The sequence below is a fragment of the Entamoeba dispar genome, genomic scaffold (assembly GCF_000209125.1).
Source record: "Entamoeba dispar SAW760 scf_1105229463011 genomic scaffold, whole genome shotgun sequence".
Taxonomy (NCBI): domain Eukaryota; phylum Evosea; order Mastigamoebida; family Endamoebidae; genus Entamoeba; species Entamoeba dispar.
In genome coordinates this window covers 21,365-44,724 of record NW_001855479.1, presented here as the reverse complement: position 1 = coordinate 44,724, position 23,360 = coordinate 21,365, and the positions used below count along the sequence as shown (strand labels likewise).

Sequence of the window (23,360 nt, the reverse complement as noted above, 5' to 3'; positions counted from 1 at the left end):
ATGAACAACTCCAATTTTTAAAAGTAAATATTACTGAATTTCCTGAAATTGCACAAGAAAATAACGTTAGAAGTGTTCCAACATTTGTAAGTTATGTAAACGGAGTTTCAACCAAAAGATTTACAGGAGTATATAGAGATGAAGTAGAGAGAATGATTACAAAAAATTTAAAGATGTTAAATGAATAATGTTTTATAAAACGTTTTATTAATAAAATAGGATAATTTTATTATATAAAATAATAATAAAATTATTATATGAGTTAATATAAAAAAGTGGAATAAAAAAACATTTAAATTACGAAGAATATAATTAAAAAGTGAATTTCTATCAAAAATAATTTAAATATTTATTTTCGATAAATTTAAAAAAAAATAGAGAAAGAAGTTAAATCAAAGAAATAAATAAAATAAAGGAGAGTGTTGAATATTTTCTAATAATGAAGAAATAATAACAAATACAAAACAATCGAAAGTTTAATACAATCTTTTTTTATCTATAATTAATAATTCAAAAATTTATTAAAAATGCTAAAATATTAAAAATTCAGGTCATCTTTTTATCATTCAGAATTTGTTTATTAAGTAAAAACAACTTCCAAATGAGTCAGTCTAATGAACCCAAACAAGAAAGTAGTTTTAGAAAAACACGAAATGTACAAGCAAATCAACAATCAGTATTTCTTGCACTTATTAACAAATATTTTACAATTACGTTAATATCACCAAAAAAAAGATCAACAGTAGCACAACAAATGGTTACAATTCAAAATATTCAATACAAAGATGATATAGTTGAAGTAGAAGAATTTATTATAAGAAGATTAAAAGAAATTAATATAAGAGATATTTCAAATGGTATTAGTTCAAAAACAGCATCAAGACGTTGGGAAAATAATAAAATAGCAGAGATTAATAATTTATTAATAGATATATTAAAAGAATTAGGATATTCTTTTAATTCTAAATTAACTAACGGAAAGTCTACTACTGTTAAAAATGAAATCGTTTCTTCTATTCTCTTTAATGGTAAATTAATATTAACTTCTGAACAAATTAATACTCATGGAAAATCTCTTAATAACTCTTTAAACTCTCTTTTCATAAATAATAAAGTTATTACTTTAGACAGAAATGATCCATTTTTTAATGAATTTTTCGCTTTAACTTAAGTTTGTATGATATTTTTATTTCTAACCAATTTTTTATTCTTTTTTATCTTCTTTTGTCGTTTACTTTCTTCTTCTCATTATAAAAACATGATTTTTTTTGAAGTTTGTTTTTATTTATTTCTCAACTCATTCTTCTTCTTTTCTCTTTCATTTTTTTGTTTTATATAACGTATTGTAATACTATGATTTTTCCTTTTTGTTTATTAAGTTAAAAAATTAACATAAAGATTGTATCAAAAATAATAAAAAGAACTACTCTCATTAAATAAATATTAATGTTATGTTACTATTCTTTTCTCTCACTTTTCTTTTTTCTATGAAGTATTTTCTCATGAAAACATGAGTTTGTTTTATGATAATTTATTTATCCCTTTTTTTTTAAATTGTTTATATTTCGTAATCACTATTTAATTTTTATTATTGTCAAAGAAAAATAATTAATTTTTTTATTAAATAATAATTTTATTATTCATTAAATCATTTTTTTTAATTTGATGTTATTATAAAGTATTTCTATTTATATTTATACATTTTTTATTCATTAAAACAAAAATGATTATTATTATTCTTGCTGAAGAATATTTTTTGTAAGTATTATAAATAGTAGAAGTTATGCATTAAATATATAAATATGACAGATAAATGTTAGTTGATTACTCTCATTTATTTCTTTATTTGACAAAAATAAATTTAATAAATCAATTAAATTACGTTGATTTCACTATTTATTTTTTCAGTCAAAATATATATTTACTCTAACAAAAATTTATAAACATCTTTTAGGATTAATTAATAAAAAAAGAATAAGTATTAAAATTAAATAGAAAGTATTTAATAATCATTCAAATAATTATTTTTAATTATTAATCAATACAACTAATAAATATTTGATTGAATAAGATGAATAAGAAAATTATTCTTAGAATCAGAATATATACAACTATTATGATATTATTCAACTTATAGAATAATGGCGTTTAAAATAAATTTTTTTAATAACCGTAATAATGAAGTAATAATAATAATGTTATTACAATTAATTACTTTAAATTAAAAGTATTAATTAATCATTATATTACAAAATAGTAGTAAAATTTCATTAATAGAAATTTAATTTATTAATAGTCATTTCTTAAAATAAATAAGAAGAAGAGTACTTTTAAAAGTAATACAAAGACATACAAACAATTGATGAAGAATAAATATTTTTTGTTTATTTAGGAATGAATGATAGAATGTAATAATGAAGAGTATTTGTATTCTTTTTATAATACCTAATTTACATATATAATTAATATTTCTTATATAAAGAAGTTTATTAAATAAAACGAAGGTATTTAATAATTTTAATGTTTTAAAATAATAGTAATATAATTATTTGAATTTTTTAAAATGTTTTACAATTTGTTCCTCCAATTATTCTTGTTCTTAAAAACATTTGTAAATCTTGTGGTGTTTCAAATTCGATCATTAATTCTTTCATTTTATTTTCATATGAATATGACTGTATACCTCCAATTTCAATTGCTTCTTGAATATACCTAATACCTTCTTTTGGTCTTTTTAATAAAATAGATATATTTTGATGATGTTTTACGTCTTTTGTATCAAATACTTCATCTTCACTTGATTCAGGTAATAATGATCCACTAACTTCTTTATTTTGTGTTGTATCTTTACTTCCTTTTTTTTCATCAAATACTCTTAATTCATTTGTTCCAAATCCAGGTAAGTCATCTAATGAAAATACTTTTTTCTTTTCTTCTTCAAATGTTCTACTAGATAATCTATTATAATAATTTCCTATTTTATTTCTTTCAGATGTATCTTCTAAATACAATGATTTAAGTTGTGTTTCTGTTGAGTGCCTAGAATGAGATCTTTTTCTTTTTGTTTCTTCTAGACTTTTCTTTCTTATTTGTTCTTCTATTCGTTTTTTTTCGGGTTCTTGTTTTCTTTTCATCTCATCATATCGTTGTTGAGCTCTTTCTTTAACTTCTATTAATATACTTTTATCAAATAATGATGTCTCATTTTCATTTGAATTAACAATTCCTTTAATTTTATTACAAGTATCATAAATCTCATTAATTAAAAGAACTTGTTTTTTAGAAAAGTATTTTGGAGTATCAACACATAATCCAATAATTTTAATAAATGAATCAAGATGATATTGAGTTCTTATTGTAACAAATAATTCTTCAAATAATGAAATAAAAGTTTCATGTTGAACTTTTTCAGGTGTATTAAAAATATATAATATTTCATAGATATTATCATAATGATTTGTTTTAGCAAGAATATATTGTATTACAGAAAATGCATATAAATAATATGGTGTTTTTATTTTCTTTATCCATTCACAAATATTTCTAAATCCAAATCCATTAATATATTCAACACAATATTCTTCTTTTTCTTGATCATTCATACTACTTAAATCAACTTCTTGAATCATATTCCAAAACCGTTCTTCTTTTGCTGTAATTTTCTTAAATTCAATTTGAGATAAATGAGTTGATTGTTTCTTGAGAAATCGTAATATCATTACAACTTCATTCATTTGGTATTTGTTTGCTACTGAAACTGTCCCATTGTCAATATCATCTATTATCTTTGATAAAACATATTCATCACTCACTCTATAAAATACAACTATTGCTATAATCGAATGCATTTTCTATTCTTTCAATATTCATTTCTTTTTTCGCATTGAAACCCAACAAACATTTATTTCATTTGTTGTTAACCCAGTTCCTTTACATCCATCCTTAAATTCTTGTAATTTCATCTAAATAATAAATGATTTATTCTTTTATTTCATACTAATCTAACAAATTAGGTCTATCACAAACAAATATATATTCATTAATTCGTTCTGTTGAATTCGAGGCTCTCTTCATCATTTCTTTTAATCTGAAAAAAGGGGTTTTATATTAATAACAAAAAAAATTAAAGAATAAAAAAAATTGAAAAAAGATAAAGAAAATACTTAGAATGATTTCAAAATGAAGAGAAACAATTATTAATTATCTGGAGATTTTTTAGATTGAGAACTTGAACGTGGAGACAAGATAGATCTAGGAGATATAGGTATCCGTGGAAACAAAACACTTCCATTTAAAGTTCGAGAAGAGCCTGTATCAAATGTTGAACCTCTTACACTTTTTATTTTAAGTTCAGAAACTGTCATCCGACTAACCTTTCTTGGACTAGCTAATTCTGAACTGAAAGTATCTTGTTCCGAAGAGTTATCAGGACTACAAGTAATTTCATGGTGTATTTCTTGCAAAGTCTGAATAGGAATAATTGGTGGATTAATTCCCATTCCATGTCTTTGGTCAACTTTTGGATCAGGAATACGTATTTCAGGTGGTAAAGCTTGATCTAAAGATACTGTTTGTGGTACACCCAATCGTTTAAAAGGATTTGGAAGACAATAATAAGGTAAAGTACAATTCAAATAATGTTGAATTTTGTCTTTATCACTTCCAAATATCATTGCATTATCAGCAACTTCTTCAACTTTTATTGTTTTATTTCGAGCTTCTTCTGGAGTGAGGTGTGTTCTTTTTAAATATTTATTAAAATGTTTTGTGACTTGGTTTTGAATACAACCAAAACATTGTTTACATATTTCATCATCTATGAACACTAATGAAAATAGATTTCCATTATTATTAAAAGTAATAGTATAGCTCTCTAATTGAAGAGTACACAATGGATCAATTTCTCTAAAAATAAATAGTAATGGCCTTAATGAATCTTTAATTGCAATGGCAATTCGTTGTTGTACTAACGTTTTTAGAAATACAAAATTTCCACAAACACCAACAAATTCTAGTTGTTGAGTTGATGGGTTATAATCATATAAAGATATTTCTTCACTACAACAATAAAACATCCAATCTTCAGACAAATATCCATTAAAAGTTTGTGTAATAGTTTCACTACACTCAATAGCCATAGTTTAAAAATAATAGAATTTCTTTCTGTTAGATTTTTTAAATTTTTTTTTCAAGAAGAAAAGGTAGAAAAAAACGAAAGAATTATAAGTGATAATAAAAAAGTAAATTTTTGTATTTCAAAGAAGAGAAATCATTTTAACAACAACCACCTTCACTCTTTTGTGCTGGTTGTGAGCCACTTTTACCACCTAATTGAACAACACTAGGATCTTCCTTCTTTCCAGGAGCACAACCAACTTTAGAAATAATAGCTTGAGTAAGTGCATTGAAAACTTCATCAATCCCAGATCCATCTTTAGCAGAGCAAGTGAAGGTTTGAACACCACCTAATTGTCTGGCTAATTGTTCAACAGCTTCTTGCTTAACAGCTGCATGATCCATAAGATCAGTCTTATTTCCTACTAAAATAATAACTGGTGGATCATTTTCAGTACGATCACGAACTTCAGTGAACCATGATGATACTTTATCAAAAGAAGCACGATCAGTAACGTCATAAACAATCAATACTCCTTGAGTACCTCTATAATAACTTGCTGTAATATTTCTAAATCTATCTTGTCCAGCAGTATCCCATAACTGCATTTTGACAGTTTTATTTCCTACTTTAATTACTTTTGGTTTAAAGTCAACTCCAACAGTTGAAATATATACTGGCTCAAATGTATTCTCACAGAATCTTTGCATAATAGCAGTTTTTCCTACACCAGATTCCCCAATGATTAAAATCTTGAAAAGATGATCGTAATTACCTCTTGACATTGATAATCTGATTTTTTAGTTGTATTAGTTTCTTTTTCTTCTTTTTTATTCTCCTCTTTTTTTTTATTTATTTATTTTTTTTCCCCCTCTTATCCTTTTCTTTAATCCTTTTTTCCATATTTTCAATTCACATTTTATGTGAACACGTACTATTATTTCTCATTTTTTCTTTCTTCTTTTTTGCTTTTAGGACAGAAATGTCTTTTCATTAAAGATCTCCAAATGACATTAATCTATTATATAATTTTAAGTTTTTTTTGGTTGTTTCATATTAATTTTTATTTACTACAGTTTGCACAAAAACAATAAAATACGACCAAAAAATGCGTGATTAAAGGTTGAGAGGATGACAAGTTCCTTTACAAAATACACAACTTTCTCCTTGTGAAAAGATAGCCCCACACTTTTCGCATTTCACTGGATTTTCACCAGCTGGAGTGAAAGATATACAATCAAAAATTCTTTCTTTTCCACAATCACATTGGTTTCTAATTAATGAAACTTCTTTTTTACAATGACAACAAATACCATTAAGTGGTTGACGAGATGAATTTACTTCTTCTGAAATCCCACTAAATATTCGTAAATTCTCTGGGAGTTGAATATTCTCTTTAATAAAAATATTTTTTGCTATTCGTAAAATAACTCTTCTGTGAGGAGGGAGTAATGGTAAACAAATTAAAATACTAGCTAAATAAACATCAATCGTTCCTGGTGCAGATGTGATTCTATGAATAATATTACAAGCAAGTTGGTAAGATAAACATAATTGTATTTCTTTTTTCTTTTCTGTTGTTGCTGCATAACCAAAGAAATATTGTACAGCCTTATTGTAATCAGCTAATTCAAACGCATCAATACCTTTTTCAAAATCATTTTTAGCTGTAAGAGAAGATCTAGTCCTTGATGGTGGAAGTGTAGAAATACGTGATGTGTTACTTTTCCTTAAAGTAGGAGCGTCATTTAATACAATACTAATTTTTCTTTTAGGTATTTCAGTAGTGGAAGGATCCATTTCTAATTGATCATCTTTTTCATCATCATCACTAAAATCAAATTCTTTGTTTTTTTCAAAAGATAGATTAAATGTTGAGTTTGTATTGTCAATAACTTGTGGTGTTTTTGAAACCTTTTTGCTTTTCTTTTCAGACATTGTATTTTTTTTTTAGATTACATCTTTTTAAAGATTCAGTATTTTAAATTATTTTTGAATTGTAAAAAATAAAACAGCACTTGAAGATAAATTACCTAAATATACTTTCCAGTGAGTTCTGGTAATTCAAAGCAATACTCAAAAGATGTACTAAAATCCAAATCAACAAAAAGGTGTTGGTGTTCTATTTGCCTATCACAAAATTCTCTAATTGATTTAACAAGTGATGTAATCTTATTTTCAAAATCTTCAATCATCATCTTGTCAACTTTTCGTGCTAAATCATATCCATTATTAAACTCTTTAACCACCCTTTTTAGTACAGGCCTTGCAACTGGTTTTGGAATTTTAGGAGAAATAGTAATTATTGAATCTACACTAAATTGGGTATTTCCTTTTTCATCACCACTCCAAACTGCATTTTCTAACATATGGTATGTTTTAGCATCTAATCTATTCCATGATGACTCTTTCATAATTTGATGAGGAATATCAATAACTAAATTCTGATAAATATAACAATGATCAACTTTAGAAATTTTTTGTAAAACCTTAGGAACAGGAACGAACATAGTACATCTTTTTTCACAGTAAAACAAACCATCTTCTACTTTCCATCTAATAAGACTAATTTCATGATTTAAAAGCATTGGAAAAAGTGGGGTAGTTGGATACCTTTGAAGATAAACACTAGAGACTAAGTCCCAGGAATATGAATAACATGTTTGTTTCATCATTTTTTCTTTCATTTTTAATTATCAATGACAGACAATCCTTATAGTTAACATTTTCTGCTTAAATCTTTTTGTCTTTTCACTTGAATTAAAAGATAAATCTTATTTTTCAAATTGTTTCAAATCCAAAAAGTCAAAGACTATTATATTTATAAAAATATTCTAGTTTTACATCCACAGATTTTAAGAAAAATCTCGTCATCAAATCCTCAAAACAAATAGAACTAAAAAAGAATTAATAAGATTAAGGACTTGAAATGGAAGTTCAATTAAAGATGATAAAAAGAATCATCTAAAAATATAAGAACCGATGGAAAGTTATAAAAAAATTCAAGAAAAACTGAAAAAAGTTGTTAAACTAAAAAAAAAGACAAGAAGAAAAAACAGAATGAAAACGGAGTCAATCAAGATTGATAAACCGATTTATCAAGTACTACTCCAAAACGAACCTATTTTAGAACATATTGAAGAGAAACTTGGATTGTCAAGAGGATCACTCAAATTTGAAAAGAAACAGTTTATAACATGTAAAAGCAATCCCGAAAAACTTAAACTTGTTGGTCCTCATCTTAAAAATGAATTTAAAAATTATGTTTATTTTACTTCTAAAGTTGAGTGTATTGGAGATGCAAATATTCAACAATTAGTTACTCATTATTTAGCAATTCAATTCAGACATCCATCAACGAATGATCTACATTTTTGTTTAACAAATGAAAATAAAAATCAGAGTGAATTTGTTATATATGGCAAAAAACAACATTCAATTGAAATTATAAAACCAATGATTAATAAAGAGACTGTCAATGGATTTGAAGAATATTCAGAACTTCTTAACATGCCTTCATTAGTTAAGAAAAATTATTTTGAAATATATAATATGATTGATCAATTACATTTAACCACAATTCCTAATGACTTTAAAGATGATGACGCTCCAATTGTTTATGGATTTAGACCATATATGAAAGAATTTATTAGAAAGATAGATCAAATGGAAAACCAAATGTTTACAATTATTAAAATAAAAACAAACAAACCAATTGATATTATTAATAAAGCTTTCTTTGATGAAAAATTTCATCTTATGATTACAAATGTTCTAAGAACACCTCCTGGATATCGTTGTGTTTTTTCTCAATCTGGGAAATTATTTACTTGTGAATTACATGTAGAAAAAGAATTTGCTTCAAATTTAGTTATTCTTTTAACAGGATTTTTTGATTCAATAGAAACATTAATACTAAAAGACAATATGAGTGATGATGACATGACAAAATACTCACAATATATTAAAGATCACACTACTCCTTTTAATGCATTAATTACAAGAAAAAAAAATAAAAAAAGTGGTGAATCTCAGTTAATTGGTTGCGTAGCAACCAATAGAGATATCAATCCAGAAATTAATGACAGTTGGCAGAATCAACTTATCAGTTATATTAAAGCAGTTGATTTACCTCCTGAATTAGCTCCATTACCTCCACTTCCACCTAAAGTTCATGGTAAAAGAAAAAAGGCATTACCACCAATTCCTACTGATGTTCCTTCTCAAGAACAACCAACTCAATCTTCTACTGAAGAACTTATTCCTCCTCCTGTTCCTGCTCCAAGAAAAAGTAAACAACCAAGATTATCTGCTAATTTAACTAATGAAGATGTTCCTGATCGTTCAAACAGAGATAGGTCAATGACTGTATTTGGTGATCAACCTACTCACATTATAGAAGAAGAAGAGCCTTATTATGAAGATATCTATTATGGAGATTCTTATTATGGAGATGATGGATATTATTATGTTTATGACCATAACACTAAAAGATATCATGTTGAAGATCCTCCTGAAGAGGATTATATTGATGAAAATCAACAATATGAAGAAATGAACCAAAACATCTATACGGAAGAAACAGTCCAAGAAGAAGAACAAAATGAACAACAAGATGACCAAGCTATAACTGAAACTAAACAACCAGAATTGATAGTAGAAGATATTCATGGAGAACCTACTTATGAAGAAACTCCTTCACAAAACCCAGAGATTGAAGAAAATATTGAAACAGAAGAACAACCAAAAGAAGAAGTTTACTCAGAGGCACAACAAGAAGTAGAAGATTATCAAGAAGCTCTTCAAGAAGTAACTGAACAAGAAGCTCAAGAAATAGTAAAGGAAGAAGTTATTTCAAACCCAGTTACAGAAGAATTAGCTCAAGAAAATGTTATTGAAGAACAAACTCAGGAAATCAAAGACGAACAAATTCAAGAAGAAATTGAAGAAAATATTGCAGAGCCTATTAAAGAAGAAACAAAAGATAGTACTCCAGAAGAACTAACTCAAGAAAAAGTTGAAGAGACAGCTAAAGAAGAAATTCAAGAAATTGTTACAGAAGAACCAATTAAAGAAGAAGAAATTAAAGAGAATGTAGAAGAAGATGAATTTGCAGTATCAACAATTGATGAGGCTGTTGTATCACAACCATCAAAAACTATTGATGATTTATGTGAAGAAGCTTCAGTTCAACCAAGTGTAGCAAGAAGACCAGGAAGAGGACGTGGAGGAAGAAAACCACCAACAAAGAAACTAATTGAACGTCAAAAGAAAATGAGGACTGAAACAAATGAAAAAGATGAAAAGAACAATACCTTTAAAATGGAAAAGGTTGACTCCAAAGAAAATAATTCCAATAACATTATTCCACCAAGAAAAACACTGGGTGTTGGTATGGGAGGAATGGGAATGCCTCAAGTCACTTTAGCTGATTTACAGAAAAGAAAACAAGCCAAACCATCTCTTGAACAAAAATCACCTCATAAGCAACCAACAAAAAAGAAAGAAGATGAAAAAGAAAATAAGAGTGGATTATTTGGAATGTTAAAAGATAAAAAAGAAGATAAAAAGAAGAAAGAAGAAAAAAAGGAAGAAAAGAAAGGATTATTCTCTTCTTCTTCACATAAAGATAAAAAAGATGAATCCAGTTCTTCAATAAAACAAAAGAAAGAACAAAAAGAAGAAGTCCCACCACCTGTTCCTTCTAAAAAGTATAACTCTAAACCATCAGCCACTAGTCCTTCTTTACCTGCTAAATCATTACATTCAAGTAGTGGTGCAAAAACAATAGAAAAACCAAAAGAAAATATGTCAGACTCAAGCCATAACAATACTTTACCTTTCCAGGTTAAATTAAGAAGTAGCGCAGGTTCTAAAACTGCTATAAAGCCTGAAGTTCAAAGTGATCAACAACCCAATACCTCTCCATTTGCAGTTAAGCTAAGGTCTAGTGGTGGTAAACCTAGTAATGTTACAGAACCTCCACCAAAAGAAGAAGAATCTGAATTGCAAAAGAAATTAAAATCAAGGAGGGCGAATTGAATTTCATTCTTTTTAGATATATTTTTTTTTTTAATTTATTACAAAATTTAAGAAAAATAAAAGAGAAAGAAAAAATCATTAGAAAATAATAAAAAAAACCCTTTAAAATAAAGGAAAAAATTCTGAAAAAATCAGTTAAAGAAGAATGTTAAGAGAACGACATACATCAAGAAAACATAGTTCATACAAAACTGTTCATATGACAAATGAAGATCGATTAGTTCGGTTATGCCATTATGGTCTTGAATACACATCCGATTCAAATGCATCAACAGCTTGGATTATAAAAAATATTACATTAGAAAGTAATATTGAAAGTATTAGATCGTATGCCAAACAATTACCAACAGACATAACAACAGAAGAACAAGAAGAGAGTTATGCAAGAAAGTTTATAGAATGTTCTAAATTATTATCAACAAAGCAAGGAATATATGCATATTTATTGTTTTTATTAACAAAAATAGAGCCATTAAAAAAATTATCAAATAAAATAATAAATAAAATAATAACAGAAATCAAAATATTAAGTGAAGAAGAAACTGATGTTATTGAATTTAAAAATATAATAAAATTTATATGTGAATGTTATAATATGAAAATATTTGAAGAAGAGTTTATAGAATCTATTTATAGAGTATTAATAAAAAATCTTGAAGGAAATGAAAGGACATATGATAAAGATCAGATTGCACATGTTATTTGTGGGAGTTGTATTGTATTAAAAAACAAAAATTTATGTAATTCAATAATGGAAAAAGTATATCTATATATTCAGTTAAATAAAAATGAGAAAACATATGTAATAAAAAAAATATTTAATTATAATGACTTCTTAAAAATATATTTAGATGAATGGAAAAAAGATACTGAAGGAAAGTATAATGAAATTTTATTTGATTATTCAAAATATGAAAAATTAAATGAAGAACCAGAAAAATATACAATTTTATTAAATGAAAAAATTAAATTAAAACCAATGTACATCTCATTTGAAGAAATTATTCCATCAATAATGGAAAATAATTTTAGTAAAATGCTAACAATTGAATTTATGAATGATGTAATTCAAACATTTTATAATGATCCATCATTATTATTAATGTATGTTCAATTAATTTCAATTCAACAAATTGATTTTACATTATTAAGTAATATTCTTTTTGTTCAATATTTATTAGGAATAGTACCAAATTGGAGAGTATTAAATTCAACATTTAGTAGAATGTTGTTATTTATTGAAACAACATTTGCACCAGTAACACAAATTGAAATGAAATTATTTGAAAAAATAGAAGAATTACCAGTAACAACGATAAATAGATTTGCACATTATTTATCAAATAAATATATTTCAATGAATTTTAGATTTACTGAACCATTATGGAAAAAATATGAAAATAAAATAAAAGAAGGAATAATGAGTCAATATTTCTTTACAATTTTTTTCAATGATTTAACAATTTATGGAACAAGAGAAATTGAAAGTGATATGATTTCAACGAATTTAAGAAAGTATCTTAATATTAAAGGTCAAAATGAAATTAATATTGATAATATTGATAGGTCTTTATTTGAAACTTTAATTGATGAAATGAAAAATAAAACTTTAATTAGTGATATTAATTCTAAATTATCTAGTACTTTTGGTGATATTGATATTTCTAATGAATTACTTGCTAAAGTAATATTAAGTAATTTTACTGATACTGTATCTTCATTTGATATTTGTATTCAAACTTATAAACAAAGTATTAAAGATTTAATGAATTCAAAAGATGCAATATTTATTTGGTTAAATTTATTATATGAAATGAATTTAAATATTCCTTTAGAATCAATTATAATGATTAAACGTTTAATTTATTTTGAAATTATTTCTAAAGAAATTGTTATTGAATGGATTTTAACTAAAATTGGTAATATTTTTAATGACGGTATTCATTATATCGAATTTTTAGTTGAATTAGTTTCCTCTATTCCAAATAATTCTTCTTTGATTAATCAGTGTTCTTCTATTTTTGAAATTGAAGCTAAAAAATATTCTAATCAATTTGAACAACGTATTCTTTATGAAAATTTAACTTATTTCATTGAAGAAATTGAACTTTAAATTGAATGATTTTAAATTAATCAATTTCGATAATTTCATCTTTTTCTTTTATTTCTTTTGTTAAATCAATTATTGAATATTTATCGTTTAATTCTTCTTTAATTTCTTTTATTCTTTTTAATACAATTTCATCAAGTGTTTTGTTATATATTTCAATAAAATCTTTTAATCTTTTTTCTAATACTTCTTTATATAAATAATTATTTGTTTCTACTCTTCTTGATGGTTTTTTTATTCTATCCTCTGAACATTTAATTGTTTCTGGTGTTTTTGGTAATTTTGAATTGATGTCTTCTTCAGAAAGTGATAAGTCAATTTCAATTTCATTACTTGGTAATAATTCTGTTATTGATGTTTCTGGGTCTATACCCATACAACCTTTTTTAAATAATGGAATAGTTTTTTCTTTTTCATTTAAAAATGGTTGTTGAATAGATAACTGAAGAGATTTACAATTATTTATTTGTGGAATAAATATTTGAGGTGATATTTGATTTTGTTGAATATTAGTTTTAGTAATAGAAGTATCTGTTTGTTGTTTTTGAGGAATTGATTCATTAAGATGATTAGATAAATCATGAGATATAGAAAGAGGACTAAATGGTCCATGAGAAGAAGAAAGTTTCATAGTACTTTGATTAGGAACAATGGACTGATTTTGCTGGTTAATTTGTGTTAGAATAGGATGAGGAATAATAGTGGGATGACAACTTTTTAATTCATTTGAAGGAGGAATATTTTGATGAAGTAAAGATTTAAATTTAATGAATTGTTTTTTTAATAAACAAAAACTAATTCCATCAACAGACCATTTATGATAAAGATTATGAATTTGATAATATTTCTCGAGATAGAGATTACTCAAAAGAAAGTCTTCCATGGGAATAAATTCTCTAGCAATATTTGATAAAGAAGGATAAGTGTTTCTTTTTTCTTTCCACCATAAAGTCCAACTTTTAAAAGGGTCATTATCATGAATATATAAATCAACTTCATTTTTATCTAAATCATATTCTTTAATAATATTATCAAAGGCTTTTGAGAAATTAATTTTCAGCCAATGGTGATGTTCAGGATGAAAAAATAACGCTTTATTAATCCAAGTAATATTATTTGATAATAACTGATGTCTAATATTATTTCTTAACAATCCAGCTTTTTTTTCAAACTGATTACAATTAGTTAATTTACTAACATGAAATAAATCTCCTTCAACACTTTTTAATAAAGAAATATAATTAAAGAAATCATCTACATTATCAGTTAGATTTGTTTCAGTAATATCAGTAAAATCTAATTGTTTTAAATTAATTCTTAATTTTTGTTTTAAAATGTTTTGATACATAGAATACCACGTAATTATTACTTCTCCTTTTGATTTATCTTTTGTTATTGGATATTTTTCTAAATTTTGTTGATCAACAACTAAAACTGATTGATTTTCTTGTGGAATTTTAAATTTTTTTAAAACACTTTTCATTACTTGAATTGGGTCATCTGTACATCTATAAAATCCAAGAAAATATCTATGTTTATCAAACTTGTTATCAACATAACTTATTGACGCACTTATAAAACTTTCTGTTTGTGTTATGATATATGTAAATTTATTCTTCTCTTTGTCTTCTCTTTTTACCTTTTGAATACTTGAAAACATTTCTTTTCTCATTTCTTCTGTTAACTTGTGTGTTGGTGTTTCAACAAATTCTTTGTAATATCTTTCTATTTCACTGTAATCAATTTTTTTCATTATGATTATTATGAAATTATTGAGTTATTTCTCCTTTTATTTCTAAAAATCATAACACTTAAAGTAATTTGAAAAAAAAAATGATTTTAAAAAATATAAATTATAGTTTAATAATTATTAAAATATGCTTTAAATATTGTTAATCATTATGATCTGGATAAAATAAATCCCAATCAATAAAAAGATTATCTGGATGATAATTTTCATTCACAAGAGTATTATATTCATTCGAACTAAAATACATTTTAAGCTCTTCACTCATTGGTGATATTTGTTCCATTTTTAACCATTCAAATCGTTCTCCATTGTCTTTTCGTTTTAAACAATTCGATGTTAATGCCCAAACGACTTCTGCAAAACCTTTTTCTTTAATATCATTTTTTACTGCTTCATTGATTGATAAAAATATTCCCTCATAGGCAGGATTTAAAAATTTAAATGGTGGATTTAAACGAAGGTATTGAAGAGCATTATGCCATTGTTCTGGAGTATTAGAAATACCATCACGATGAGATTGGTTAGCATAATGCTGAACACAATAGTGTATCTCTCTTGTTAACCCAAGCCCAGTATGTAATTGAGAAGGTAACAACATTTTATTTTCACAGTAATGACGATAATCTTGTACTCGAAGCCATTCAACAATGGTAACATTAAGGTTTGGATGTTTAAAATAATTTTTGATAAATTCGTTTCCTTTAACTAATTGCTCTCTAAATGTTGAATTACAAAATGACTTAGAAGACCAAATAAATAATGTGTGGTCACAACGAATGAATAACTGAATTAACAAGTGTTGCATATCAATATTTTCATTATATACTTGACACTATCGATAAATTACTCTTACTTTATTTTAAGATTTAAAAATTATAATTATGATAAATGATAAGATTGAATCACAAACTCTATGAATATAATAGTCTTCTGTATCAAAAACAATTTTTAAATTATTGAAACCTTTCTCTTTAAATATCTCTTTGAAAGATTTACCACAAAAAGTAGATTCTGGTCCAAAACGATAATCTAACAATTCATCTATTTAGTTTGTATCTTTTATATTATTTTCCAAATTATGAATAAAAATAAACAAACGTTGTAATTGAATTTCATTGAATTTGCCTAAAAATCCATCTGCACAGACTTTGTTTGAAATTAATTCATTGTCTTCATCTTCAAAAAATACAGACAGTTGTTTATTTACTTTCTTTAGTTGTTGTTGAGGAAAAAAAATAGACTCTAACAAATCACATAAATAATCAAAGTATCTCACTGCACATCCGTCCTCTGTTGTTGGTTCTTCTTTTATTAAATATGACACCTCTTCGTTCATTTAAAATTTTAGTTCTCCAGAGATGGAATTCTTTCAAATTTTTACTGGAAAAGAAACTAATCTATTTTTGACACGTCCTTTCAAGTTAAGTTTCATAACTACTTTTTAGTTTTTATTTTTTTTTATTAACGAACATTCTTTAAAATAATTATAAATTAAGATGTTGAATAATAGAATAAAGAAAAAATAAAAAATTACAAAACAAAAAAATACTTTTATAAATAGAACAAAAAGAAATAAAACAAAGATATCAATTGATACAAAAAATTTATTTTATGAACAAATTAATTAGAAGATTTAAATTAAGAATGAAACTGAATCACCAAATCAGTTTACAACAAGACATGATTGTCTACAAAGAATTTAGATAAAGAAACATCAATCTTATTGAAAATATCATCGACACTACCTTCTCCAGAGATTCTAAGCAATTTATTTTCATTTTCAAAAGATTCAATAACAGGGAGTGTTTCTAACTTATAAGTTCTAAACCTTTTCATTAATGAATCATCGTTGTCATCAACTCTTCCACTATTAACAGATCTTTTATGAATTCTATTAATCATTGTTTCTTCAGAAACATCAATAAACACACAAAGAGCAGTGTCAATATTAACTTTATTCGCTTGTAAGAACCATGCCTCTTTATTTTCAGCATTTCTAGGAAATCCATCAATAATAAAAACTTTATGTTCATCATTACGAATAGCATTAAGTAATAATTCAACTGTAACAGCTGCAGGAACTATTTTTCCTTCTTTGATTAGTGTTTGAATTAATTGTCCATTTTGAGAACCTTCTCGTTTAACCTCCGCTCTTAACAAATCACCTGCACTTAAATGAGTAATTGGATATTTATTTACAATTTTTTGACATTGTGTTCCTTTTCCAGCTCCTGGTCCACCTAGACAGAATAAAACATGTTTATCACTTAACGACATCTCTTTTTCTTTTTTATGTTCCATTCAACCCTACGCTATTTATACTTCACTATGTTAAAAAGTTTTGAGTTTTTTGTTAATCCTTTTTCTTTCTCTTCTCTTCTTTTTTTTTAAATACTTTTCATTAATTATGTTATATATAACGATAATCTTTAAATTTAAAGATTATCTAACTTTTCATTTTTCTCTTGAAATCAGGAATGAGTGATATTGAATTTAGTTCTGAGCAAAAGAAAGTTATATTACAAATTGCACGAGAAAGTGGAAAAAATGAAATTATGAGAACAAAACAACAAGACTATAGTTCTATTGGAAATAAAACTGGACTATCATTTGTTCCTGGTGGTGTTTTTGTTACTTACAAAATTAAAGGTGAGTTAAGAGGATGTATTGGTTGTTTTAGTCCATCACAACCACTTTATGAATTAGTTCAACAATACGCTATTGCTTCATGTAATGATCGTAGATTTAATAGAATGAAAATTAATGAATTTGACCAAACAACAATTAGTGTTAGTTGTTTGTCTGTACCAAAAGATATAACAAATCCGTTACAAAGTGTTATTGCTGGAAAACATGGAATTGTCGTTGAAAAAGGATATTGTCGTGGTACTTATCTTCCACAAGTAGCAACTGAACAAGGATGGGATACTAAAACATTTTGTAGTCATTGTGCCTATTCAAAGGCTGGCATTAGTCGTTCTGTTGATGTATTTAATGACCCAACAGTTCATTGGCAAACATACACTGCATCAATTGTATCAGAATAACCAAAATTTATTTTTGTTAGATTATTTTAAGTTATATATAACACAATTATTAAAAAATTAAAATAAAGAATTAAAATAAAAAAAAACAATAAAAAGAACTAAAACATAAAAATAAAAGGTGGTATGGCTTGTGAGAAAGATGTAACATTTCAACATAAAATCATTGTAATTCCTGGAGATGGTATTGGTGTTGAAGTGATGAGTGAAGCAGAAAAAATGTTTCAATCTCTTAACCTTCCTATTCAAAGAGATTATGTAGATTGGGGAATTCAGCATTACTTAAAAACAGGAAAAGTAGTTCCAATAGATTATATTGATCAAGTCAAACAATATGATGCTATCTTATTAGGGTCATTAGGAGATCCAAGAACATTACCTGATTATGTTACTCTTGAGCCATTAATTCAAATGAGACAACAATTAGATCAATTTTTATGTCTTCGTCCAGCAAAACATTTTCCAGGAATTCCAACACCTTTAAAAAAATGTGAAATCGATATTTTAGTTGTAAGAGAAAATTCTGAAGGAGAATACTCCAATATTGGTGGAATATTTAAAAGTGGAACTCCTGATGAATTTGCAATTGAAAGTGCTGTTCATACAAGAAGAGGATTAGAAAGAGTAATACGATATGCCTTTGAAGCATCTAGAAAACGAAGGAATCATGTAACATTAGCTACTAAATCAAATGCGATGAAATATGGAATGGTATTATGGGATAGTGTATTTGAAGCAATTGCAATGGAATATCCTGATGTTACAGCAGAAAAATATTATATGGATGCTTTAAGTGCTGAAATAGTAAAGAATCCAAGTAAATTTGATGTTATTGTTGGAAGTAATTTATTTTGTGATATTATTAGTGACTTAACTGTAACTGTTGCTGGCTCAATGGGAATTGCTCCTAGTGCAAATATTAACCCAGAACGTACATTCCCTTCATTATTTGAACCTGTTCATGGAAGTGCATTAGATATTGCTGGTAAAGGAATTTGTGATCCAATTGGAACTATGAGAGCAAGTTCAATGATGTTAGAATTTCTTGGTTATAGTGAGGAAAGTGTATTAATTGAAGAGGCTATTCAATCTAGTATCTTACAAAAAATTACTACTATTGATATTGGTGGAACAAAAACTACTAACGAAGTTGGGAATTTTATTGCTGATTATATTCGTTCAAAAAAATCATCAACTTCTTCTTCAATGACAAGATCTAGTAAACAACGAAAACAATGAATGATTGTAATAATTAATTTTAAAATTTTTATTATTTCTTTTTTTATGTTTTTTTCTTCTTGTTTTATACACTATTTCTCCTAAATTATAACACAAAATAGGTAAATTATTAATGTTTTCTATAACCACCTCTTGATCCTCCACTTGTAAATGAAGCAACTGAACTAGAACCTCCATTAGTTCTTGGTCCTCTGTTAGAAAATGAGGCTCCTGAATTAGAATATCCATTACCTCTTTTTTGTGTGAATGATGGAACTGAAGAATTTCCACTAGGTCTTTGTTGATGCACCGAATTATTATAACCACTACCACCAGTTCTTGGATAATTATCTGAAGAACCACCAACTCTTTGTTGTGGACTTCTTGAATGACTTCCTGTAAACGAAGCAACACCAGAATTAGAATGTTTTTGATCTTTTTTAGATGGTATCCATCCTTCTTCATCTTCTTTTTGTCTCTGTGAAAATGATGGTCTATAGACTTCGCTAGATGATTGTTGTTTTTCAATTCTTTCTTGATTTCTTTTAAATGCCTCTTCTTCTTTTCTCTTCTTTTCTTCTTCAAGTCTTCTTTGTTCTTCAAGTAATTTAGCCTTTCTTTCTGCTTCAGCTTTTTCACGAGCAATTCTTTCTGCTTCTTCTTTTTCTTTTCTTGCTTTTTCAATTTTAGCCATCTTTTCTTCTTCACTCTCTCCTTTTCCAATTGACTCTAACCAACTTTGAAGTGCATTTGGATTAGTGAATTTCTTTTTCATAGCAACTTTTCTTTCATGCTCAGCTCTTTTCATTTCTTGTTTAGATTCACAAACTAATCTATACATCTCTCTTATTTCTTCTGCCTCTTCTTCAACTTTTCTATCAGTAAAGTTTCTTTCAACCATTCTTCGTGCTCTTTCATGATAGAAATATCTTTCAAATAAATTCTTCATTTGTTTATCTTTTTCTTCTTTAATTCTAACCTTTTCTTGAATTCTATACAATTTTTGCATCTCAGCAGCAGAGTCTGCTTTAATTTTTCTCATTTCTTCTTTCTTTCTTGCTTTTTCTTCTTCTTCTTCTCTTTTCTTTCTCTCTAAATATTCTCTTTCAAGTCTTGCATCTTCTTCTTCTTCTCTTCTCCTTGCTTCTTCCTCTAATCTTTTCTTTTCTCGTTGATATTCAATAGCAGCTATTTTTTCGTTGAATGCTTTTGTTTTGTTTTTAATTATTGTCTTTTCAGCTTCAATTGTCCCAGTTGTGAATTCACATCCTTCTATCTTCTTATCTTCTACTTTTTCAATAAAGATCTTTCCACTTGAAAGGTCAATCTTAACTTTAAATTCTAAATCACTTGCTCTTTTTAAGAGTGTAATCTCAACAATAAACCATGGAACAAAATCAAGCATTTTTTTAATATCAACAAGACTAATACTCTTTTTTTCAGCAAGAATTTGGAATGTACGAACAATAACAGCTTCTTTTATATAACTCTTTGTACATTTTTCATTTACATCTTTGATTTCTCTATAACATGTAATTAATTCCTCAGCACTAGATCCTATAAATGCATTGTAAAAATCAATTACAGGTTCATCTGCTGTTTTTAAAATATCAGTAGCCTTCATGTATGATTGTAACTCTTCAAATTGAAGACCCATTGGGAATCTAAGGGCTTTTGACAACACAAAATCTTTCATTGTAAAGACTTTTCTAGTAACAACAAATAAAGAGCACAATGAAATTAACACTGAATTTGCTTTTTGTGCTGTGGGTTCAAGCTTAAAAGACTCAATTGAAGCGAAAATTTCATAAGAAGGAACATTACAATCAGCAAGAAATTCAGAGATTGAGTTAAAGTATTTCAATAAACTTTCGTTATCATTAGTGACACCTGAAATAACTTTTTTTTGACTGTTCAGAAGTGATGTAAATGATGGTGGGAGTGACATATTGTTTATAAACTTTAAATTTTTTATTTCTTCTTTTAATTTTTTAAAAATAAAAAACCCTGAATATAGTTTATTTAATAATAAAAATATTCTTAAAATAATTAAAATAAAAAACAAAAAAAAAACTATTTTATTCATTCTGTTGTAAACCTACATTATTAATTGATAATAATGTCAAATACATCAGTAGAGTAAACACAGAAATAATAAAAAAGAAGACTATTGATATACTCTTCTTTTACTGTTTATTTTATTATTTCAATATTTTATGGATACTTTGTTTTTTTTATTATTTACTTCTTTTATTTTTTTGCTATTTATGGTTCAGTCAGTCTATATAAAATATCATGTAGTAGTTTTAAAGAAATTTCTTTCTTCTTTATTCTCTTATCTTAATACAATATTTATGACTATTTGTTTAAAGGTCCATGAAAAGTCAATGTCTTAATAATCTTATTAAAACAAAAATAAAATGACTGCAAGAAAAATAGAATGTCCTTATAAAAATGTCTCTATGTTTGTTATAAGAAATGAAGAAAATATTAAAAATCCTTTTGAATGTGAAAATGTTAAAGAAATTATTAATGGGACAATTACGAGTAAATATAACTTTTTAGTCCAAACACGTAATAATGAAAATTGGACTGTTTTAAAACGCCTTCATTGCAAATGTGATATTTGTGCCAGTGAAAGAGATGATCCCAAAACGATTATTGTTTTTAAGTGTAACGAAAATGCATTAAAAGATAGTAGATATTCACAAACATATGGGGTTATATTGAGACATCACTCCACAGAAGAGGGTTTTGTTGGAGATGAAGAACGTCGTGAAATAGCGAAAATACATCAAAGAAAGATTGACGAGTTATACAACGAAAAAGAAAGAAAAATTGCTGAATATGTAAAAAAAATTGAAGAAAGATATGAGTTTGATAAAGAAGTTATTGAAGAAGAAGAAAAAGATATGTTATGTGCATACTCTGCAGAGGAGACATTTGTTGAACAACAAGAAGAAGAAAGTTACTTTAATTTGGATGTAGAAAATCCATTTGGAGAGGTTCCAATAAAAGAAGATGGAGTTGTTATACGTACTAGTGCAAAACAATCTATTGACAAAAGAACACCAAGAAGATTAAGTAGTCACATCATAGATATAAAAAAAACAACAGACAAGGTAGGATTCATTGACTTAATGGATTTAACTCAAAAGCTGATTCAATTAGAATTTCAAGAAGTCTAACAACTGAAGGTAAAGAGGAAGAAGAAGAAGGAGATTCAAATGATAATTTTCCAAATACATTCCAAGAATATGTTTGTTGTTATTATTTAATTTATTTAATCGTTGTATTAAAACTCATTGAAAGAAAATTATATTTATCCTTATAGACATTAACAAGAAAAGAAACAAATGAAGTTCCAATGTCTAGTTCTCATATGAGTTGCAAGAGTTATAAATTATTATTTTAACTTCTATAAAAATTAGTTCATTACTCAAGATTATTTTAACTGTGTATTTCTTTCTTTCATTTTATTTTTTAATTTTAAACCAAAAATTATTCAAAAAATAAAAAACCATAAAAAACATTTTAAAGGTACTTTTAGAAGACATTCCATTTAGTTAACTTTTGGAAGTGGACCTTTTGTTGTAGCTAATTTGAAGTAACATCCATCAGCAATAATCTTTCCATCTTTCTTAAGTTGTTGATATTCTTCTTTAGTGTATTTAGTGAATCCCCATTTGTTAGAAATAACAAGTTTTTGTCTTCCTGCAAATTTGTAACATGCAAGTCTGAATGATTTAATCATTGCTGGGAGATGTTGTTCTTTACATCTTCCTGAAATAAGAACTTGTCCAACTTTAACACGAGCACATGATCCATATGATTTACCCCATGCTCCTCTCATACCAGTTTGAAGTCTATCAGCTCCAGCACATGAAAGCATTTTATTAATTCTAAGGACATGGAATGGATGAATTCTAATTCTAACATGGAATCCATCTTTACCTGCATATTTAAGCATATTCTTATTAATTGAAATACGTGCTGCTTCCATAGCTTCTGATGAAATATTTTCTCTTTCAGTCCTACATGTGTACACACATGGGAAATCATCACATGGTGCACTTCTGT

At 26.2% G+C, this 23,360-nt stretch overlaps 16 protein-coding genes across 16 annotated transcripts in view, besides 34 other annotated features; 6 read left to right on the top strand and 10 right to left on the bottom strand.

Moving 5' to 3' along the window:
- The first annotated feature begins 202 nt into the window (after positions 1 to 202).
- Positions 203 to 377: a sequence feature (AT_rich).
- A 110-nt stretch (positions 378 to 487) lies between these two features.
- Positions 488 to 547: a sequence feature (AT_rich).
- A 54-nt stretch (positions 548 to 601) lies between these two features.
- EDI_185180 (uncharacterized protein) lies at positions 602 to 1,171 on the top strand (the record flags this gene model as incomplete). The annotated part of the gene is made up of 1 exon (XM_001740557.1): positions 602 to 1,171. The coding sequence occupies one exon, from the start codon at positions 602 to 604 to the stop codon at positions 1,169 to 1,171; it is 570 nt and encodes a 189-aa protein (XP_001740609.1).
- Positions 911 to 940: a sequence feature (AT_rich).
- Positions 1,172 to 1,200: 29 nt separating the features above from the next.
- Positions 1,201 to 1,333: a microsatellite.
- A 242-nt stretch (positions 1,334 to 1,575) lies between these two features.
- Positions 1,576 to 1,738: a sequence feature (AT_rich).
- Positions 1,739 to 1,851: 113 nt separating this feature from the next.
- Positions 1,852 to 1,881: a sequence feature (AT_rich).
- A 74-nt stretch (positions 1,882 to 1,955) lies between these two features.
- Positions 1,956 to 2,039: a sequence feature (AT_rich).
- Positions 2,040 to 2,147: 108 nt separating this feature from the next.
- Positions 2,148 to 2,295: a sequence feature (AT_rich).
- Positions 2,296 to 2,446: 151 nt separating this feature from the next.
- Positions 2,447 to 2,565: a sequence feature (AT_rich).
- EDI_185170 (uncharacterized protein) lies at positions 2,559 to 3,962 on the bottom strand (the record flags this gene model as incomplete). The annotated part of the gene is made up of 2 exons (XM_001740556.1): positions 2,559 to 3,851; positions 3,900 to 3,962. 2 exons carry the CDS (start codon positions 3,960 to 3,962, stop codon positions 2,559 to 2,561), a joined length of 1,356 nt encoding a protein of 451 aa, XP_001740608.1.
- Positions 3,054 to 3,137: a microsatellite.
- Positions 3,416 to 3,436: a sequence feature (AT_rich).
- Positions 3,963 to 4,100: 138 nt separating the features above from the next.
- Positions 4,101 to 4,142: a sequence feature (AT_rich).
- Positions 4,143 to 4,196: 54 nt separating this feature from the next.
- EDI_185160 (uncharacterized protein) lies at positions 4,197 to 5,138 on the bottom strand (the record flags this gene model as incomplete). Its single annotated transcript, XM_001740555.1, has 1 exon — positions 4,197 to 5,138. One exon carries the CDS (start codon positions 5,136 to 5,138, stop codon positions 4,197 to 4,199), a length of 942 nt encoding a protein of 313 aa, XP_001740607.1.
- Positions 4,742 to 4,762: a sequence feature (AT_rich).
- Positions 5,139 to 5,274: 136 nt separating the features above from the next.
- Positions 5,275 to 5,901, bottom strand: EDI_185150 (uncharacterized protein; the record flags this gene model as incomplete). The annotated part of the gene is made up of 1 exon (XM_001740554.1): positions 5,275 to 5,901. One exon carries the CDS (start codon positions 5,899 to 5,901, stop codon positions 5,275 to 5,277), a length of 627 nt encoding a protein of 208 aa, XP_001740606.1.
- Positions 5,902 to 5,929: 28 nt separating this feature from the next.
- Positions 5,930 to 5,983: a microsatellite.
- Positions 5,984 to 6,232: 249 nt separating this feature from the next.
- Positions 6,233 to 7,054, bottom strand: EDI_185140 (uncharacterized protein; the record flags this gene model as incomplete). Its single annotated transcript, XM_001740553.1, has 1 exon — positions 6,233 to 7,054. One exon carries the CDS (start codon positions 7,052 to 7,054, stop codon positions 6,233 to 6,235), a length of 822 nt encoding a protein of 273 aa, XP_001740605.1.
- Positions 7,055 to 7,093: 39 nt separating this feature from the next.
- Positions 7,094 to 7,128: a sequence feature (AT_rich).
- A 21-nt stretch (positions 7,129 to 7,149) lies between these two features.
- Positions 7,150 to 7,803, bottom strand: EDI_185130 (uncharacterized protein; the record flags this gene model as incomplete). The annotated part of the gene is made up of 1 exon (XM_001740552.1): positions 7,150 to 7,803. The coding sequence occupies one exon, from the start codon at positions 7,801 to 7,803 to the stop codon at positions 7,150 to 7,152; it is 654 nt and encodes a 217-aa protein (XP_001740604.1).
- Positions 7,804 to 7,929: 126 nt separating this feature from the next.
- Positions 7,930 to 7,950: a sequence feature (AT_rich).
- Positions 7,951 to 8,004: 54 nt separating this feature from the next.
- Positions 8,005 to 8,183: a microsatellite.
- Positions 8,177 to 11,158, top strand: EDI_185120 (caldesmon, putative; the record flags this gene model as incomplete). The annotated part of the gene is made up of 1 exon (XM_001740551.1): positions 8,177 to 11,158. The coding sequence occupies one exon, from the start codon at positions 8,177 to 8,179 to the stop codon at positions 11,156 to 11,158; it is 2,982 nt and encodes a 993-aa protein (XP_001740603.1).
- Positions 10,663 to 10,720: a microsatellite.
- Positions 11,159 to 11,174: 16 nt separating the features above from the next.
- Positions 11,175 to 11,256: a sequence feature (AT_rich).
- Positions 11,257 to 11,303: 47 nt separating this feature from the next.
- Positions 11,304 to 13,271, top strand: EDI_185110 (uncharacterized protein; the record flags this gene model as incomplete). Its single annotated transcript, XM_001740550.1, has 1 exon — positions 11,304 to 13,271. The coding sequence occupies one exon, from the start codon at positions 11,304 to 11,306 to the stop codon at positions 13,269 to 13,271; it is 1,968 nt and encodes a 655-aa protein (XP_001740602.1).
- Positions 11,630 to 11,670: a sequence feature (AT_rich).
- Positions 11,713 to 11,739: a sequence feature (AT_rich).
- Positions 11,962 to 11,987: a sequence feature (AT_rich).
- Positions 12,094 to 12,134: a sequence feature (AT_rich).
- A 16-nt stretch (positions 13,272 to 13,287) lies between the features above and the next one.
- EDI_185100 (uncharacterized protein) lies at positions 13,288 to 15,021 on the bottom strand (the record flags this gene model as incomplete). Its single annotated transcript, XM_001740549.1, has 1 exon — positions 13,288 to 15,021. One exon carries the CDS (start codon positions 15,019 to 15,021, stop codon positions 13,288 to 13,290), a length of 1,734 nt encoding a protein of 577 aa, XP_001740601.1.
- Positions 13,415 to 13,477: a sequence feature (AT_rich).
- A 71-nt stretch (positions 15,022 to 15,092) lies between the features above and the next one.
- Positions 15,093 to 15,147: a sequence feature (AT_rich).
- Positions 15,148 to 15,160: 13 nt separating this feature from the next.
- On the bottom strand, positions 15,161 to 16,354 carry EDI_185090 (uncharacterized protein; the record flags this gene model as incomplete). Its single annotated transcript, XM_001740548.1, has 3 exons — positions 15,161 to 15,850; positions 15,929 to 16,059; positions 16,117 to 16,354. 3 exons carry the CDS (start codon positions 16,352 to 16,354, stop codon positions 15,161 to 15,163), a joined length of 1,059 nt encoding a protein of 352 aa, XP_001740600.1.
- Positions 15,872 to 15,901: a sequence feature (AT_rich).
- A 140-nt stretch (positions 16,355 to 16,494) lies between the features above and the next one.
- Positions 16,495 to 16,600: a microsatellite.
- Positions 16,601 to 16,686: 86 nt separating this feature from the next.
- On the bottom strand, positions 16,687 to 17,319 carry EDI_185080 (UMP-CMP kinase, putative; the record flags this gene model as incomplete). The annotated part of the gene is made up of 1 exon (XM_001740547.1): positions 16,687 to 17,319. The coding sequence occupies one exon, from the start codon at positions 17,317 to 17,319 to the stop codon at positions 16,687 to 16,689; it is 633 nt and encodes a 210-aa protein (XP_001740599.1).
- A 176-nt stretch (positions 17,320 to 17,495) lies between these two features.
- On the top strand, positions 17,496 to 18,065 carry EDI_185070 (protein MTH_857, putative; the record flags this gene model as incomplete). The annotated part of the gene is made up of 1 exon (XM_001740546.1): positions 17,496 to 18,065. The coding sequence occupies one exon, from the start codon at positions 17,496 to 17,498 to the stop codon at positions 18,063 to 18,065; it is 570 nt and encodes a 189-aa protein (XP_001740598.1).
- Positions 18,066 to 18,117: 52 nt separating this feature from the next.
- Positions 18,118 to 18,182: a microsatellite.
- A 6-nt stretch (positions 18,183 to 18,188) lies between these two features.
- EDI_185060 (tartrate dehydrogenase, putative) lies at positions 18,189 to 19,301 on the top strand (the record flags this gene model as incomplete). Its single annotated transcript, XM_001740545.1, has 1 exon — positions 18,189 to 19,301. One exon carries the CDS (start codon positions 18,189 to 18,191, stop codon positions 19,299 to 19,301), a length of 1,113 nt encoding a protein of 370 aa, XP_001740597.1.
- Positions 19,302 to 19,308: 7 nt separating this feature from the next.
- Positions 19,309 to 19,356: a sequence feature (AT_rich).
- Positions 19,357 to 19,410: 54 nt separating this feature from the next.
- EDI_185050 (uncharacterized protein) lies at positions 19,411 to 21,228 on the bottom strand (the record flags this gene model as incomplete). The annotated part of the gene is made up of 1 exon (XM_001740544.1): positions 19,411 to 21,228. One exon carries the CDS (start codon positions 21,226 to 21,228, stop codon positions 19,411 to 19,413), a length of 1,818 nt encoding a protein of 605 aa, XP_001740596.1.
- Positions 19,833 to 20,001: a microsatellite.
- Positions 20,323 to 20,434: a microsatellite.
- Positions 21,229 to 21,232: 4 nt separating the features above from the next.
- Positions 21,233 to 21,363: a sequence feature (AT_rich).
- Positions 21,364 to 21,700: 337 nt separating this feature from the next.
- EDI_185040 (uncharacterized protein) lies at positions 21,701 to 22,468 on the top strand (the record flags this gene model as incomplete). The annotated part of the gene is made up of 1 exon (XM_001740543.1): positions 21,701 to 22,468. One exon carries the CDS (start codon positions 21,701 to 21,703, stop codon positions 22,466 to 22,468), a length of 768 nt encoding a protein of 255 aa, XP_001740595.1.
- A 79-nt stretch (positions 22,469 to 22,547) lies between these two features.
- Positions 22,548 to 22,568: a sequence feature (AT_rich).
- Positions 22,569 to 22,753: 185 nt separating this feature from the next.
- Positions 22,754 to 22,800: a sequence feature (AT_rich).
- Positions 22,801 to 22,842: 42 nt separating this feature from the next.
- EDI_184930 (60S ribosomal protein L10, putative) overlaps positions 22,843 to 23,360 on the bottom strand; it is a gene marked incomplete at both ends in the record, with an annotated part of 700 nt that continues 182 nt past the window's right edge. The window contains one exon of the mRNA XM_001740542.1: positions 22,843 to 23,356. Within this exon, the coding sequence (XP_001740594.1) occupies positions 22,843 to 23,356 (514 nt within the window). The remainder of the gene's footprint in view (positions 23,357 to 23,360) is intronic.